This window comes from Protomyctophum bolini (assembly GCF_963924005.1).
Source record: "Protomyctophum bolini genome assembly, chromosome: 12".
NCBI classification, from domain to species: domain Eukaryota; kingdom Metazoa; phylum Chordata; class Actinopteri; order Myctophiformes; family Myctophidae; genus Protomyctophum; species Protomyctophum bolini.
This window is the reverse complement of record NC_137873.1, coordinates 4,254,429-4,273,457: the sequence shown is the minus strand read 5'-3', so window position 1 is coordinate 4,273,457 and position 19,029 is coordinate 4,254,429. Positions and strand designations below refer to the sequence as shown.

Here is a 19,029-nt window from a genome sequence, read left to right as displayed (position 1 = left end):
TTGAACAGTATATGAACACACACAGAAACACAGCCTTTATACAGCTCGTCACCAAACCAGGCTTGCACTCACCTGGTCTTCACAGGTGACAGCACTGAGGGCAATCAAGGGCTCTGGCATGGCTCATCATCAAGATGCTCAACGTGGAGCAGAGGGCACATGCTGGTCAGTCAGGGAGGACATCAGGGTTGACAGTTAGGGCCAATTCATACTATATTTTACAGCCGAATAAAAGTCGGTTCGGCGCTGTAGAGCCTATACAATGTGACGTGATTTTAGGTTCAGGGGGGGGCGGGTACCGTCCTAAAGTCGTCTCTTCGGTGCTACTGAAAATGTCCTGATTTCCGAAATCATTTCGGCACTACAGCGCCGAAACAGCGGTAAAATAGGAGTATGAATCGGCCCATATAGCCAGGGCTCTGGCACGGAACATCATCCATTCCAGACGCATCGATGCGGAGCAGAGGGTGGGGTTATCGGGACGTTGTAAAATGACGACGTACCAGGGACAAAACGTCACGTCAAACATTTTCCATTTGGTCGCACGTTGCTCCATCTCTGACTACTAAATGAATACACTTGCTCCCCAGTTGCCTGCGGTGTATCACCAACTGTGCACCTTCCCACTACTACCGAAGTCACATGACAAGCTTAGGTTGCCTATATATACAGCAGCTCAGTCATCAGATTTTATTTAACCTTTTTTTAACCAGGTGAGTCCCAGGTTGTAATCTCTTTTGATTGATTCATTCACAGCTCAGTCACCATTTCCCTTCCCTGTTGCGTCACATCCCTATCGTTCCAGAGGTACAACCTTGAGCGTTGACTATCAGGAGATCATCTCACAAGCCATTGCTTATGTGTTCCCTGCACTCTGAAGTCCTCAGCAGCGTCTATAGACATATTGTACAATATGTCACTGCGTAAACCCTGGTTTATTGATATATTGTCTAATCTTCTCTAAAGGAAGCTCCACTGTACCAGGAACTACATCCACCTCAACCTGTTCTTCTCCTTCATCCTGAGAGCTGTGGCTGTGCTGGTCAAAGACGACATCTTATTTTCCCGAAACACACAGTGCTCTAACCAGCCGTCACTGGTGAGATCAATTGAGTTTTATTGTCTTTTGTTGTTTGATTTTGTCGTGATATTGCCTATTGTTAAACATGTTAGAAATCAAGCTTTTCATTCATCCATGGGATTTCTTTGTGTGTACCGCAAGATTGTTATTATAGTTTTTTATGTTGTTTTGACTGCATGTATATTGAATTTCGATTTGTTTTCATTCATTTTTAAAGCAACGCACAAGCCACAGGCTTTGTGTGTATGCATTGAATCTCTTCTTTTTGATGATTTTTGCAGACAATAACAGTTATGACAAGCGGTAGATGAAAAAGAGGTCTGTGAAAACAAATGAAAACAAGCTCCAAGAACTAAACAAACAACTCTGATCAGTGATAAAATGAAGAAAAATAACCAAGCATAACCAAGTTGAAATTGGTGTCAGAACAAAGCAAAGTTAAAATGAGACAGGACAAGACAAGACTATAACTGAACAAAATCACAGAGGAATATAGGGAAGAGAAGGGGGGGGTGTGCCGATGAGGCACTATGGTGAGCGTGCCAATGTGGTTAAGGAAGGGCTATGACTTGCATTTCTACTTGAATATTGTTTCAGCAAAAATGCAACTCATACAGTATACATTCTGAGAGCAGACTTAATAATAACAATGATATAACATAGCCTACTGTATAATAGACTTCAAACCTTGCCATGTTTCAGTCCACAGACACTTTGAATAAGGCTTACAGTATGTTTTATTTGTGTGTGTGTGTGTGTGTGTGTGTGTGTGTGTGTGTGTGTGTGTGTGTGTGTGTGTGTGTGTGTGTGTGTGTGTGTGTGTGTGTGTGTGTGTGTGTGTGTGTGTGTGTGTGTGTGTGTGTGTGTGTGTGTGTGTGTGTGTGTGTGTGTGTGCAATTTCACATCATTTACAGAGTAGATATGGATTTGGCCACTGGACACACAACTGATAAGATTTCTCTTTTGAAGTGTTGTGCTTATCAGGATTTTATCGACTGATTGACAGCAGGCCAGCTCAGGGGTTCACTGAAGTTTTTCCTATGTTTTAATGACACCCAATTATATAGACATTATAAGCCACAGACGTGTATTTGATAAGATGAGCTGATGAGATGTTTTCTTTGGGTGGAGTGCATGTTTGGTGTTCAGATTCACAACTAGATTTATTAAAATTGCATGTCTAACATCCTCAAACACGCTACTGGTGCACAGTAACCCGTTTAGACCTGAGGTCGATTCTAAAAAGCACCTTCTAACAGTTTCCTGAAAAATGTTTGACAGGATTGTCAACATTCACTATTAAAAGAAATTAATACATTATTATTGAATTATTTCTCAGCCTCTGTAGCAGATAGAAACATGAAATGATACAGATGCTTTCCCAGACTGTATAAAGACGTATTACAACAGGTCTGACCCACTTTTAATGAGTTTACGGACAAAATGTAATATATCATTTATTACATTTTAATTAATGTAATATTATTCCATAATCATGTATAGTACCCCTGAAGATGTAAATCAAAACTGGCAAGATTATATCCAGAAAATGCTATTAGAAAGCAGTTCTATCTACACTTCTGTTCACACTTCACACATTTAATTTAATTTGAATTAAAACAAATAGCCAGGGAGTTGATCAGATTCACAACATAAACACCCATATTGTCACAATCCGAACACTCAATTGGCCATGGAGACACATTCACGAGTTTGTTTTCTTCAAGTGGGGGTTTGCGGTGGACAACAACTTAAAACAAGGCAGTGTGAGCTCAGATAATCTGGGATATGTACTGGATATGCCTTTATCCAAAAAACATACACCCAGTTACACACCGATCATGTCAGAGGAAACTGTGAAAGGCACCAACCTGCGTCAAGAGCAGTCAGGTTCTTGTTCAAGGACACTTCGACAGTAACACGGTGCCACATGAAGGAGCCTGGGCCAGGATACATCTCTAAGATGTCTTTCTCCGTATTTGTTGTGTTTGCAGGTGGGTTGCAAAGCCAGCCTGGTGTTCTTCCATTACTTCATCATGGCCAACTTCTTCTGGCTGCTTGCGGAGGGCCTCTACCTCCACACCCTCCTCATCGTCATCTTCTCTGACAACAGGCACTTCACAGTCTACCTGCTCATCGGCTGGGGTAGGAAACGTGGAGGTCTGGCTGACTGGGTGGCTGAATGTCAGTGGTGGACACTTAACCCATTCTGACCTGAGATCAGATTCATACGAGGTTTTCCACTGGACACACACTGGTCTGATTAACCCATTCTGACCTGAGATCAGATTATAAAAATGTCAGTCGCTCTTCGATTTTTCAAAAATAGCAGACCTACAAGCTCGTAGCGCGCCACTCGGTGGCGCGCTATGAGCTTGTAGATCTGCTATTTTTCAATAGCTAAAGCACAACATGATGCTAACACCAAAATGGGTGCCCGGTCAGAATGGGTTAAAGGCCTAGCCTATTCATACTTTTAGGTGATCAGGTGACTACCAAAACGGTGGTTATATAGTAAAAACAAGAGATGTGTCTGGGTGGCCTTAACAAAGAATATTTTACTTGAGTACTGTACATTTGTTCAGTATCTGTACTCTGTGTATTTCTGGATACGTATGACTCTCACTCCACTACATAACAAAGCAAAATATTGCACTTTTGACCTCCAACCCCGTTGGATAATGAAATAATGAAAATAGCAGATGTACAAGCTCACAAGTCACGATGCGAGCTTGTAGATCGTGGCTATTATTGAAATTTGAATTAGATGTTTTTCATTTAATTTCAATACAGCAATGCATTCATAGTAAACAAATAAATTACTTTGAAATTTGTACTTTTGAATAATTAAGTATTTTCAAAGCATGTTCTCCAGTACTTTAACTCAAATAGCCTACAAATTTGACAAAACAACTTTCACTTGTAGTTGAGTAATAGTTGACCAGGAGTACTTTGACTGAAGTACTGGTCAAAGTACTTTGTCAAGTACTTTGTCAAGGTTCAATGTCAAGGTTCAAGGTTACTTTATTTTGTCTCACTTGGGAGAAATTTGTCTTGGAGACGCGGACCAGCAGCATACGTACACAATATACATAACATTACCATACAATACAGTACAAAAACAATCCAATCCAACTTTATTTACAGAGCACGTTTAAAAAGAACACAGTATACAAAAACAATCCAATCCAACTTTAATTTCAGAGCACGTTTAAAAAGAACACAGTACAAAAACAATCCAATCCAACTTTATTTATAGAGCACGTTTAAAAACAACAGAGTTGACCAAAGTTGACCAAAGTGCTTTACATGAAATATAAAAAAGTACACAAAACACATAGGCCTACCGGTAAGTCAAGGCCGATCTCAAGGCCGATCTCAATAAGGTACACATACATGTACAACCCTAAGAGTAATTTAGGCCTATATATCCCCCTCCAGAGTCCAGCGTAATAAATCACCCCAACCAACATACCTAGTGCAACAAGAGCACTAGGTATGTTCCATGTTCCATCCAATCACCACTGGTGAATGGATGGATGGATGAACAGATGGATGATGAATGGGTGGATAGAGGGAAGATGCGATTGGCAGGAGGGATGGATGACTAGATGGATAGATGCTGTGCTCTACTATTTGAGCCACACCGGGAACGGAATTGAACCCGTAATCCTATTACTCGGGACCTTGAACTACCGGTATGATACCACAGTTTTGAATTGAAATCCAGATCGCAACAGGAGGTCAATATTATCTTCATTGTGAAAGGACGAGGAGTGATTTCTGTCTGGAAAATAAAGGTTAGACCAGTAGTCAAATCTATAATGTGTTGTTTGCAGGCATCCCCACGGTGTTTGTGGTGGTGTGGGTGATCACCAGGGTTTACCTGGAAGACACAGGGTGAGTCGCATTCAATTAAACCACTGTTTCCCAAACACTGGGTCAGGACCCATTTGTGGGTCACAAGCACATTTTTATGGGTGCCTTTATTTTTTTGTTTCTAAATATGAAAACATTCCCAAAAAACCAAACCCTAGTTAATCCTATAGGATTTCTGATAGAAAAATCCTATTCAAAATCCTATTTGAACCAATCCTATTGGATTTTTTGTCCTTCTAATAGGATTTTTTTATGAAGTAATTTCATAAATAAATAAAAGAAAAATCTAAAAGTCCATAATTAGAAAACAAATGTTTAAGAAGTAGTGAAAATATATCGTCAATTTCTCTTTTGGGTCACAGGCAAAAAGGTTTATGAACCACTTAATTAAACCATACTGCATCGCCATCTATAGTCTTTCCACACAGTATGTACACTAGTGGCCACCCCGAGCGGCAAGTATGGAGTTCTCCATGCAATCAACATTAACATGATGCGTAAATCAAATCATTGTCACAACTGAGGGAAGTAGCCTAGTAAACAGGTTTTCAAAGAGATTGTACCTGATCAGATGGCCCAATTAGGGTCGCACTATGGAATGGACAAGCCCCTGAATGGGCGAGGAGTTAATCCGCTGCCCACTGATATAGTTCTCAGGTTCGGTTTTTCCTGTTTCTCTTTTTTCTCCTCCACAGTCACAGTTATATGGTATAGGCTACACTACCGCGAAGGAATTCTAATTATTTAAATTACAAGATTACAAGATTGTAACCTCATCTTGACATCAGACTTTCATTATAGCACTCCGTGGGATACTTGTTTTTCAGTAAGAGATGAGAGTCTGGAAATATCAATGAGGTTTTCAGGCATAGTGAAAAAAGAAAATCAAATACGTGCTCAATGGAGGTGCAGAACAAGTTTCACAAGTCGGTTGGTGCTTCAAAGATCAAAGGGACTGAAATGCTGACGAAAAAGCGCCGATCAGAGCACTCAAAAAGGTATATTGAGGAGAGGGTGGCTATAAAAGTAAAGTATTATAAAGGTATTTTCAGTGATTTCACTTAATTCGAATATCACTTTTTTTTTGTTTTCTTTTGATAATCCTCCCTCCTAATCCTCCCTACTACAACAGTCTTGTCAAAACTTGACTATTGCAACTCCCTCCTTACTGGCCTACCGGCATGTGCACTTAAAGGGACACTTCACCCTTTTTGCTAAAAAATATATGTTAATGACGTTTAGAAGCTTTAGAACACTTTCCTGGGGGTCTTTATGTGTGTAATATGTGGTTTTAGATATTTTAGATTGTAGCAGTGAGCCTGTTAACTCTGATGTCATGGACACTGGGCTCACTTCCTTCCTGGACTACATGTTGTCTCAGTAAGACAGCTCTCCCCCCTATCCACAAGGAGGAGCAGTGCACCAAAGAATTATGGGAATTGTAGTCCAGGAAGGTAGCTGACCAATATAAGGAGTTCCTCCCTGTCCCAAGTTAACCCCTGGGGTCAAAAAACCTTAGGTTTGTTTTTGGCTAGAGGGCCCAGCCTTCATCCAATCAGGATGAGAGGGGCCTTCCTCCAATCATGATCGAGCCGGGGTGGGCCTTTGTCAGCTTTGTGCACAAACTGTTGGCATGTTGCACATCTACCCACTGTAGAGCGTGTGCATGTGCATAATATCTTGTTACCGGGGCGGTTTGGGTGATTTGGGTGATTTCCAAATCACCCAAATCACTGAATGCTCCTTCAGTAATAATGTTAAAACGCCAACATGTTTCAACTCACAAAGGAGTCTTCATCAGGGAAAGTATTAGGTTTTCAAGCATACGCAGTCAGTAGAGATCCATCTTTTTTAAATAATGAAGGGCTCAGATTACGCTTCACAGATTGGTTTCATTGAATATTCATGCGGGACTGTGTTTAATTGGGTTTAATAATAATTATTAAATAAGCAGAAACAAACCTCATCATCGTCGTCATTGATCACATTATCATACATGAATAATGCAAAAAATAAAAACAGATCATTGCTGTGGGATGGAAACTTTGTATGTCCAAAACGTCTTCCTACTTTTCAGGAAATGACCGAACCTGTGTTCCAAAGGATCTAGTGTAATTACAGTATTATTGTATACTTAAAGGTCGCCTCTATAATGCATTACAAGCTCATTTATAATGCATTATAAGGCAATTATAACACTCATTCTAAATGTTCATACATGTATAACTTCTCATAACGACGTTCATAACATATTATAACTGCTAGTCATAATGCATTATTATGCTTAATGGAATAGCACATTATAACTACCATCACTTAGTCAGTTATAAAGACACATATATATGTAATGTGTCATAACGCATTGTAACCAATATGTTTATTAAATAGAATAATGTCTTTTAAACATCAATAATATGCTATAACATGGCTTTGAGACCTTTAAGTAAAGTGGCCACATATTAATGCGTTATTAATAGTTGTCATGCTAGGGTATTATAGTTTTATGTTATCCTGGTATTCAACCTATTTGCTTCTATTTATTAACTATACATTATTTTATGAATAAAACGTAAAAAGATGAAATATTCAGATACAAGGTGTCTACCCGACAGTGATGAGATTCAGGTTAGTGAACTGTATTGATAGGCAGTAGTATTTATCTCGACTGTAAATCATTTCAAACATGGCTCTCATCTTCTGCTCAGATGCTGGGAGAGAAACGACAACCCGATACCCAACTGGGTGATCAATGGACCAATAGGATTCTCCATCTTGGTAGGTTCCCGCCTGACATCCCCCAGAACCCATATATGTTTACGTTAACAAAGCGAGCACATAATGTCAGACCGCTGGAGTCGCACATAAAAACAAAGCATAGTTTTTGGTTTAGCCTACTTGAGGATTGAAGGCTAAAACGTGTCATTTGTGAGTCTCCGGAGTTTCTAAACCTTGTGTATTTCCGTTGAGAGAATGTGCAGCCTTGGGCTATATGCCTGCCATGCAAAGCCCACCTGATGTCCCCAGGTATTATGTTCACAGGAGGTTTATGGGAGATAAACATCCCGGCATAAGGCATGATGAGCCTTTATGACTTCCAGAGCCGGGAGAGGATGAATCCCTCTCATCTACAAAATATATGCTAATGCTAAAGAGTGTCAATCATCACGATTACCGAATGCATAGAGGAGTCAGCCTCGTTCCCAGTGGAGCGGAGCAAAAAGTGAAAATGAAACTTGATTCATTGATTGAAGTATTTACAGTATTAACAGAATTACAGTACATTTCAGGCACAACTCAATACAAAAACTGTCAACTGTGAGTGGACAACCCAATAAAGCATTACACTTGTTTATAAGAGGGTCCACCTTGTTCAATTCATCATAACATTTAGAGACGTACAAATGCGCGCCAATCCTGCAAACTTTGAAAGCCAATTAAGATGGAATATGAAATATCGGACAGATCCGGCTTGAACACATGACTATAGAGATAGTGTGTAACGATTTTCATTTTCATTTTCATTTTGGACAGAATCTGGAGGAGTAATATAAAAAAAATGTTTTTCAAAAGTCGGCCTCCTGGTGGCACAATAACAGGCTGTTCTGAAAAATTTGGGGTTAATGGTGCCGGAGATTTGCTGTACCCAGACGGACGGACACACACACGGACGGACACACACACACACACACACACACACACACACACACGGACACACACGGACAGACACACGGACGGAGTGCAAAACATACTCTCTCCCTATGCCTTCGGCCTGGTGGAGACAACAATTATCTGCAAAGTGCTCAGTATCAAAGACAAAAATTACTCAATATCACAGACTTAAATGTGTGAATGTAACGCTTTGGAAAGAGCTTTGGAAAGCGCAGACATTCATGTACAGTAAATACTGTTATATCCATGGCAATGAGTACACTGTTTGGCAGTTGGTAGTGACAGAGAGCAGGGATGTATAGTTAAACACAGTCTAGCTGCCTTAGCAGGGAGGAGGCAGCATGCATTACATAGCTTTCATATGGCCTTTTAAAGAAATTATATTTGAAGAACGAAGAAATGCATAATATCTAATGGCTATCAAGAGCAACAGCAAGGTCTAAAAGGGAGAAACAAGGTGTTGTGGCTGCACTTGAGTGCAATATTGATCATGAATTTTGTATTCTGTGCATTTAGGACTAATTTCAAATCCTGAAGCTTGATGACAGTGAGTCAGCTGCGTAAGAGAAGATTAAACTATTTGGTGTTATCATCTTCCCCCCTAGGTGAACTTCATCCAGTTCATCAGTATAATCCGTATCTTGGTTCAGAAGCTGAGGTGTCCTGACGTCGGGGGAAACGACCAATCACAGTACAGGTTATCTATCACTTCTTAATGTCTTCTTCTTTTGTTTGAAGTGTGACACAGAAAGGCACAAGCGCACATATTTTCAGGTTTCAAAAGTCTATTGTTGCCAGGATATGTGCAGTATATGAAAATCTTTGTAATCATCCAGTCGGCTGTCTGCGCCACTTGAAGCAAACTGTAACCAAGCTGAGCTGGCAAAAAAAATCTATGGACATTTTCTGTACACTACCAGCTGTGCCTCTAATAGTCAGTGCTTTACGTTCTCAAACCTTTTCATGTCAGAGGACCCCTATTTGAAAGAAAGGAGGCCACAGCTTTGCAATACTATATTTATTTAAGAAATAGAAACCACAGGGTTCCTCTGGGTTTTGACCCCCAAATCAATATGTATATGGAGGCCATTTAAAAAAACGATCCCAACATTTTTCTCATCTCTTCTAGATGTTAAAATTGCAGATCTACAAGCTCACAACATGTCACACTGTGACCCTTGAGCATTCAGAATCGGCTTTATTGTCACATCACAGGTTTACAGAAGTAAAGTGGGTGAAATTAGTTTTTGTGCATCGTTCCCATCGTATCGTTATTTAGAAGAAAGAAAGGGCAGGAAAAAGAGGGGGCAAGGGGTGAAAGGAGATCAAACAAGAAAAAACAAAATACAAAAAACATCAACATATTTACATGGTAGCCTACATGAGATAAGATATAAAAAGGTGCGTGAGCATAGCAGCAGATGTAAACTGTGCATGATATTCTTATGAACATTAGCTAAGCAGCAGATGTAAACTGTGCATGATATTCTTATGAACATTAGCTAATTGGGTGCTAGGGGAAAAAAACATGCATGGTGCAAAATGTCAGTGTGTCACGGCCGTATAATCCTACATAAAGTGAGGAAGAGCAAAGAAAAAAAAGTCACATCACATTTGTATAATCCACAGAGATCCAAGGAAGAGTTAAACATCCATGCCACTTGTTCCTGGTATAATCCACCGGTCGGTCCAGCCAGGACAGCAGTGTCACTGTTTACATGGAAAGAATGTAAAATGTGGTGCCAACTTCTACCGTGTCACATTGAGAGAGAGCGAGTGCATTTTCCGGTACTGGTGTCAGACCCGGTGTCGCCGCCAACTGCCGATAAGTAGCCACGGCAGTGTTTCCGCATTAGTCCAACACCCTACCCCAAACTCACCGTCTTGAACCAGAAGTATCAATAACATGCGGTCCGTTGGCCCAGGCGGTGGCGTAACCGTCTGGGCACCCGACTGGTAATCCAGTCGCAGTGTGCCGCGGGTTCGACTCCCGAGCCCGACATGGCCTTTACTGCATGTCTTCCCCCATCTCTCTCCCGTTTCCTGTCAGCCTACTGTCTGTCCCTTCAAAAAGCCAATAAAAGGCGTAAGCCGCAAAAAAAAACATGCGGTCCGTCGCTCAATCAGGACCTAAACTACAGTAGCATCTGCTAATCTGCTAACCGGAGCGACGCACAAGTCTTTTATTGACATCCTAAAATCATACTTTTTCTCTTGTCACAAGATCTGAGCTTCAATTCCGAGATACAAGCGGCTAAAGATCGCAACCATTACAGGAGTGTATGGAGCGCGGAGAATCGTTTTTTTTATTTATTTTTTCTCATCTGTTCCAACATGGAGGCCGGTCCTAGGTGTGGGGCGCCGCTAACAGGAGACTACAGTACAGTTACATGCTTAATTAAACGTGCAAACACGGGCAGTGACATTTGAGGGTTTTCTTTTTTTGTCTTACTTACTTACTTGACTTACATAAAATAAAAAAAGACAAGAAAAACCAAACAAAAAAACTAGCAGTCAAAAAACAAAGCTAAATGGACAACACCCCTCCACATTCTGTTGTTGACGTCAGCGATTGTATCATCTGTAATGTATTACAAATTGCTAATGCAATAATCCTTTAATATAAAAATAAAAGGACATTATTGTTCCTCCTGGCAATTGAGTATTCAAAAGTTGCAGTTTCGGTTTCGGTCATAAGTTGGGTCCAGTCTGTGAGCTCTGGTGTGGATGAGCTCTTCCAGGAAAGTGAGGGGTTTTCTTAACCGTGTTTAGACGTGTATGGCTCGTGTTTAACCAGCCACGCATATGTCTTACCGACAACGCATGTCGGGGGCCACGGTACACTGCCTGGACCAGCAGCCGACGGACGGACCGACACTGCCGCGGGCCGCGGCACGGAGTGTCATAATCCTCCCCACCTTCCCCGACAGGTGCCACGTCTGATCGCCGCTGCCGGAGAATGTACTCGCTCCTTCTGGTCACAGGCTTGCAAAAGGGGACAGAGTCAGCTAGTAATTAACAGATTGTAACCATAAGTGATTCCATTTACAGCAATTATACATTTGGGCAAACCTGAAGCCCAGAGCATTTGTATTAACTTCTTAGTCTTGGCTGTGAAAAGAGATTAGAAGGAAACTGTCAGTCAACACACAAGCACACGCGCGCACGCACACACACACACACACACACACACACACACACACACACACACACACACACACACACACACACACACACACACACACACACACACACACACACACACACACACACACATACACACACAGGATTTATCAACGGAAAGAAAATCCCTCAAATGAAATGTTTGGTTCATGCGACACAAGCTTGCAAATGGTGTCAGGTTGGCTTAGCAGCTATAATGTGACTCTAATGGCACAGGTTCAATCCCCTTGCAATGGTGGTGAAGTATCCTTCGAACACGATTCTGAATCCCTACCGGCTCACTCTTACTAGTATAATATAACATCAGCTAAGTTTAATACCTTAAACATAAATACAAACTGAATAGGTCGATAGTTTGTATAGTTTGTAGTTGATAGTTTGTAACAAAAGGATTCTCAGAAAACAGACAAGAAAATGTGTCAAGATTAGAGGTTCGATCAGGGAAAAGAGAAATCAGTTAAATGATGATGAAATATAAATGAAAACTAGGAAGGCTTATTCAAAGATTACAGCAACAGCTACATAACAACATGTCCCTCCCCGAGCAAGTCACTTTTATTCATTGTACGATTCTTAATAACCGCCTAATATCAACCAATTATAAAGCTTTTTCTTTTTTTCTTCTTTTTCTTCCTCACTATAGTTGAAGATTATCCCGAAAACCACATTTCATCAACCGAGTTTGATAACTCAGCATTTATCAGTGGCATTCACATTTAAAATCCTCTTAATTTGGACATCTCGTCCCATTCAGAGAGAGGTGTGCAAATCTTGCGGGCGAATGGGCGATGTGTAGCTGAGCTTTTTGTTGTTGTTGTGATGGTTCATGTGGATTTGAGATTTGGAGGCGAGAAAGTGACGTGGAGAGAGATACAGTACAGCTTTGTCTGTGCCACAGGCACAGCGTGAGTGTAGCGTAGGAGGTTATGGATCAGTACTTAGCATTGGTGGAAGTAATACTCAGACTTTTTACTTAAGTAAAAGTAGCAATACCACAATATAAAAGTGCTTTGTTACAAGTAATTTCATTTGAGTAAAAGTACAAAAGTAATGGCATTACCATTAAATATACTTAAGTAAATGTACTTTTTTTCATTTTTCGTCAAACTTTTTGGAAAATAGCGTTACGCAAGGTATTTGCACGTAATTCCGACGGAGCATTAGCGCATGTCGGACATGCGCTGCTCCCGTGCTTGCGGTTATGGTTAGGTTAGGGTTTGAGGTAGGTTGTCGTTTGTCACCTGTTACACAACTTAAACCAATCAGCGTGCCGGGTGCCATTGCCTTTAAGAGATCCATTATCCATAATCCATTATGCCCTGGAGTGATATCTTGCCTCATGAAAATGGAACACGTGCTGCCTGCCTTGGAATACATTTATATTAGGTACAGAGGGTTGTTTTGTGTGTCTAGTATCTGACTGTCATCTGTCATCCACTCCCCCCCCCAAATCTGGTCAATTTTTAAAAATCTAAGTGATGTGTAATCTATGAAGTTCGATCTTTCATTTGGTATATGGATCATGAGTGCATTTCCTCTCTACGAAACGGTATCAAGCGAAAACGAAATCGGAGGAAAATATCTTTGAAAATGACACCCTTTAATTGGCTTTTAATAAAAACACTTGGTATCAGCTACATGTTAATTATTATGGGGAGTTTTACATTATTTTAATCCATTAAATATTTGCTTGCTTAATGGGGTGATGAGGTGATGAAATTGAATGAGGGAATCGTGCACAATGGGCCTTGGCACAAATCTAATAACTTATTTGACTAGACAAATTAAACACAATGAGCACAAGGAATTGACACTCTGCTGATTATGGGGCAATTACAATCACAGAGATTAGTGGAGAATTAAGACAGAATGAGACCTCTGAGCGGTGAATGTTCTGGTCAGTCAGCTCCAAATCAGGAGCACATTCTGTTATCAAACGGATTCGCATTATGAAGAGGCGTTTTCCGTTGTCCTAAACCTGTGTGCGTAAGATAACAAATATAGCGAAAGCGCATCAACACGCGTTACACGCCTACAGACACACTTCCACCCGTAAATATAGGGGTCGGCAAAATATTTAGTGGGTTGTGTGTCCGCAAGATAATGTTTACGCATAGTGGAAGCTCCTAAGTGTTTAATGCTTGCGGATAAAGCATGGCACACGGTAGAGCCCTTAGTCTTAAACCGTAGTATTATTCCCTGGATTCCTCTTTAAATATACTTTATTTAAATTATTCATGGTACAATTTATGCAGTCATAATACATTGAAGTTGGCATTTTGTAAGGCATTTCAAGGTACAAAAATATACTTATATAAAAAGTGCCATGGTAGGTTTCTGTTTTTTCTGTCTTGAGTCCAGGGTTCTCTGTCTTTTTAGTTCAGTTACAATTTGTTTGAAGACCACCTCTCCAGCCTCCTGGTGGATCACCATGGCACTTCTGGTGTTCCAGATCTTATTGACCACAGTGCAAACCACAGCCCAATAAAAGTCTTGTTCCATAGCAGACATTCTTTCATCAAAGATTCCACGATCATGACATAACTCCCCAAATAGGCCCTGCCCTTTTCCACCTACCGGTAATTCGATTTTTTTGAATTATCTTCAAAACATTATTATTTTTTTGCTGCTCCTACTAGTTTTGTCCAAACTTCACAATATTTGGTACACCTCTTTTGACCAAATGTAGCACCACTAATGAAGAAAAGTTGAACCGCATGTCGTAGAAATTATATTTTCCAACCCACAACTTGTGCCAGGCCATCAAACACTTACCAGTTTCTCAAAATTCTATAGTTTAGTTCCACAAATAGTTGTGAAAGGAAAATAACAGTTTAGAATAACATTCACAATTAAAAGCAAGGCTTGGTTTAGTTTAGTTGCACATTGATGATGAAGAAATGGAAAACAGAGAGGAGGGACTAATGAGCAAGTGTAATCAAGATTGATTTAATATGGAATCACCTCACATCAATAAGGAAGTAATATGCGTACAGACTCTCTTTCATGCTGCCAACTGCCATCAGACTTAATACATATGCATAAGAACTGTCTCCACCGATACATTATGGCCATGGTCACATTATGCTGCTGTAACACTTCAATTTCCCTTCAGGGATTAATAAAGTATATCTCATCTCATCTCATCTGCAAGATCAAATCAACATACAGTAATGAAGAGAAATTCAAAATGACACTTGAAGAATGTGCATGCTGAACTGGCACTTGCAGTACGCCTGGGTTACTGGACAAAAAATGCAGATGTGACCTTTGGAGAATAAAACGAACTGCTAATATTCAGCATAGCGACACAGTTTAGTCATACCACAGTGGAATGGACTGAAAACTATCACAGATTGCAAAACAACAAAACAGAATCCTGCATCTCTCACAGAAGAAGTGAACAGACTTTGAGAATAAGCATATAGATAAAATAATAATAAACTTAGATATGCAAATGGTCCAGGACCCCTGCCTACTGGAAATAGCTGTGTGTAAAACCTTCCAAAGGATTAATTTACACAAGAAACCTGGCCCAGAATATCTAGGTGATTCCTCGAAGTTCAGGCAGATCAGCTAGCCAATGCTTTCACCCACATCTCTAACCTTTTCTCTACCCTACAGTCCATTTCTCCTATATGGGCATAAAAGGGACACAGACCAGACAGACAGACAGACAGACAGACAGACAGACAGACAGACAGACAGACAGACAGACACAGTTAATGGAAGAAGTTGTCCATGGAAATTGGTGTTTACAGTAAGTTTTGACTCGACCCTATGTATTTTAACAAATTGTCCTGAGAAATGATTGCAGGCTTTGTCAGCAAAAGCCTATTGCAAACAGCACCACTGTAAGGGATTTAATAAGGTGGGTAAGATATGGAGCCTGTTCAAATTTTTTGGAGCTGAGATGATGGTAAAGCTTATGGCTTATGTGGTAAAGTGCCTAGCCTTGGGACAACAAACTTCCCAGGAGAATTTTAAACAGTTGTGTGCACAGGAGACAGGGTTGTAGCCACTAGCCAGTACATTTGGGGGATACTTCTGCACCATGACAATATTATATTTGAGTAGCCTGTTTGAGAACCCTGAGCAGTTAATAACTATGCATTAGAAGCAGGGAATTTGGTTAACTTGAAATGTGCTGGGGGTCTTAAAGGGACATTTCACCGCTGGAAGAAACTGCAGTCACTCAATGTTAATAGTATTTGTAGTAGATAACAGTTTGAAATGTGCACCCCACCCACAGGCAGACAGAAGTCTGTGTGTTTGACTTTGACTAGGGTTTGACTGGATTTCTGAATCCCTACAATGCCCATAATGCTTTAGTGAACTTCCCCTCCTTGGGGGGAGGCTGCATGGAGGTGTGACTTTGTAGTCCAGGAAAGAAGTGAGACCACATTTTCAGCTTCAAACTGTGCTGTTTAAAATATCGCAGTAGACGCAACAGAGGGGTGATCGATGATCCATGTGGGAAAACACTCACCATGAAAATGCACATATAGAAAGAAAATTATTTCCACCTGAGGAGGCATTTGGGTGTTGGTTCAGGGCAGGTCAGTGGAGTGGATCCCCGTTTACAATTCAGCTCCTGTCTAGCCGAACGTGTGTCTGCGTGCGTGCGTGCGTGCGTGCATACACCTAATAGACACCTATGTTGTTTTTTGTGCGGTGTGTAACCACTCCAATGACTGGCCGTGTATGTCTGTCTGTGTGTGTGTGTGTGTCTGTCTGTCTGTCTGTCTGTCTGTCTGTCTGTCTGTCTGTCTGTCTGTCTGTCTGTCTGTCTGTCTGTCTGTCTGTCTGTCTGTCTGTCTGTCTGTCTGTCTGTCTGTCTGTCTGTTTGGTGTACGAACAGCTGCAATAGCACTGGCAGTCAGCCAGCGGTGTTGTTGAGCAGCCACTCAGTTCATATGGATGTGATTTTTTGTAAGAATTTCATTTGTAGATGTATTTCTTTCGAATTTTGAAGAATGAAAAGAATATTGCTTAGGAACAAGTATAAAGAATTTGTATAGCAAGTAGAACTGCATTGTGCAGTTAAATATTTCATTTTGATATTATTTATTTATCTTTCCCGTCAGGAGATTGGCTAAATCGACCCTGCTGTTGATCCCTTTGTTTGGGATCCACTATGTGGTGTTTGTGTCGCTCAGTGAATCGATTGCTGAAGATTACAGGATCTTTTTTGACCTGGCCATCGGATCCTTTCAGGTATCCTGCATTATGTTAAGAATAAGCTCTATTATTTGGGCCCTTATTTTTGTCCTCTGCTGTCCTTCCTTACTGAACAGCAACATTCATACAGTACATGTTTGAACTTGAGGTTATGTAACAATGTATCAACTGAGCCCATTTTAATAACTTGAGTGATACTGATTAAAGTGAATTGGTGAAAAGAAAAATACTTTTGAAGTCTTGTTGATGGTTCTTTTTTAATATCATTTAAGTTAGTTCTTTCGTGTTATTATTTATTTATTTATTTTACTTTTAATGCCAGGCCCAAAATATGGACACCAGGGTTAAAGAGGTAAACATGGTATTGAATGTATCAACACTGTATAGCCTATTTTATGTTTGGTATGTCTTTTGATGTCGGCTGCACAATATGTGAGCTCTGTGCCTTCTGTCGACATAATTTGTACTGTGTATACTCAATTAACATGTCAAAACGTATGAAATTAGTGTTTTGTAATTTTTTGTTTGTTTTTGTTTTGCTAGGGTCTTGTGGTGGCCATTTTGTATTGTTTCTTAAACAGCGAGGTAAGTTCTCCTTGTTCTTCAGTCCAGACCATCGGAATAAGTGTGTAGCACGTACAGGGGTGGGAAACTTTGACGATGGAGAGGGCCTCTCTCCTCTATATTATGTGTTAGACATGTGTTAGTTGCATGAGAGTATAGTACACAGTTGTGGTATTTACTCACTGGGAACATTTATTTTGTGAATAATTATACACTTTAAAATGCATAACACAAGTTTAAACGCTTAAAAAGGCAGTTTGTGTTATATAGCCTATACATCCACTCATTTCCATACAACCTGCATGGACGAGGCATCACCAAATGAATGATGTGACGCCTCAATGAATCATGTTCTCATTGGTTATTTGCCACACTCCCAGTGTGTAACGACCTTTAACAGAGTCACAGTGTTTTCTATGTGTATGTTTTTTTTTCATTTAATGAAAATAAAAAATCTAATCAGATTTTGGAGATTTATATGCAGGTGATAACACAAAACGCATTCTTTATATCTCATGTCATAGTCAGCAAAATAACGTGAAACTTAACTATACATACTATACAAAATATGCTGTAAACTATCCAACCAGGTCCAACCAGTCAAATCAGACTCTCAAACAGAAAGCCACACAAAATGTCTTTCAACTTCTTTCCTGTGTTTGTTTAAACTTTCTGGCGCACTGTATTGTCCCATTCGGCAAACCCCACCTATCTGGGCACTACGGTTGCTTAAAACAAACCATGACATAATTTGACCCAGTTCTGTATCGCACACTAGTACAGATATTTTTTGAAATGTGTGTTTATACTGTAACACGTATTCTCTCCTCTCGTTAGGTTCAAGGCGAGCTGAAGAGAAAATGGCGGAGCATTTGTCTCAACTGCAGGTTGAGCAGGACCCAACATCCCAGCAGCAGCTACACATCCCGGAATGGATCAGAGAACATGGTACAGTTCCACCGCAACTCTCGCCATGCGTCCATCCTGCAGTCAGAGACATCAGTCCTGTGAAACACTAGCCTTTACAAAGTGATACAAAACAGAGCTGCTATTAAGTGTTACAGTGAAAAGTCAAAGTCAGGTCTCAACTTAAGTCTGGATGTTTGAGACTTAAGTCTAACTTGATTCCAAGTCCAATGTTTAGCCTATACAGCTCTGCTATATGCCTATAGGCTATTATCCCCAATCAAATATCCAGTTTGGCAGTACACAGATAGTTACCAATAGCTGGGAAGAAATAATGTCAAAAATCATAAAGTTTGTGCACTTGGTGACTAGTTGTGGAATTTTGGCATGGTGTTAGGTATGGGAATATAAGGTTTTTAAATCACAAAAGAGTTGGGCTCGCCCCCTAGTAGTTTGCAAAGCCTACTGTATATTGTTGAACTTGAAACCCCAAATAATTGATATAATATTTTTCAATGGATCCTGTTACTATTGCGTGTGCTAAATAACAATTTAGAAAAAATAAC

The 19,029-nt window shown here is 40.3% G+C and overlaps 1 protein-coding gene across 1 annotated transcript in view; it reads left to right on the top strand.

Moving 5' to 3' along the window:
- The window catches only part of LOC308325873 (vasoactive intestinal polypeptide receptor 2-like), a gene marked incomplete at its 3' end in the record, with an annotated part of 68,354 nt that extends 49,786 nt beyond the window's left edge, over positions 1–18,568 (top strand). The window contains exons 6-13 of the mRNA XM_080778606.1: positions 967–1,099; positions 3,076–3,226; positions 4,921–4,981; positions 7,666–7,735; positions 9,235–9,326; positions 16,900–17,029; positions 17,537–17,578; positions 18,395–18,568. Coding sequence (XP_080634732.1) covers positions 967–1,099; positions 3,076–3,226; positions 4,921–4,981; positions 7,666–7,735; positions 9,235–9,326; positions 16,900–17,029; positions 17,537–17,578; positions 18,395–18,568 — 853 coding nt within the window. The remainder of the gene's footprint in view (positions 1–966; positions 1,100–3,075; positions 3,227–4,920; positions 4,982–7,665; positions 7,736–9,234; positions 9,327–16,899; positions 17,030–17,536; positions 17,579–18,394) is intronic.
- Between the last annotated feature and the right edge of the window lie 461 nt (positions 18,569–19,029).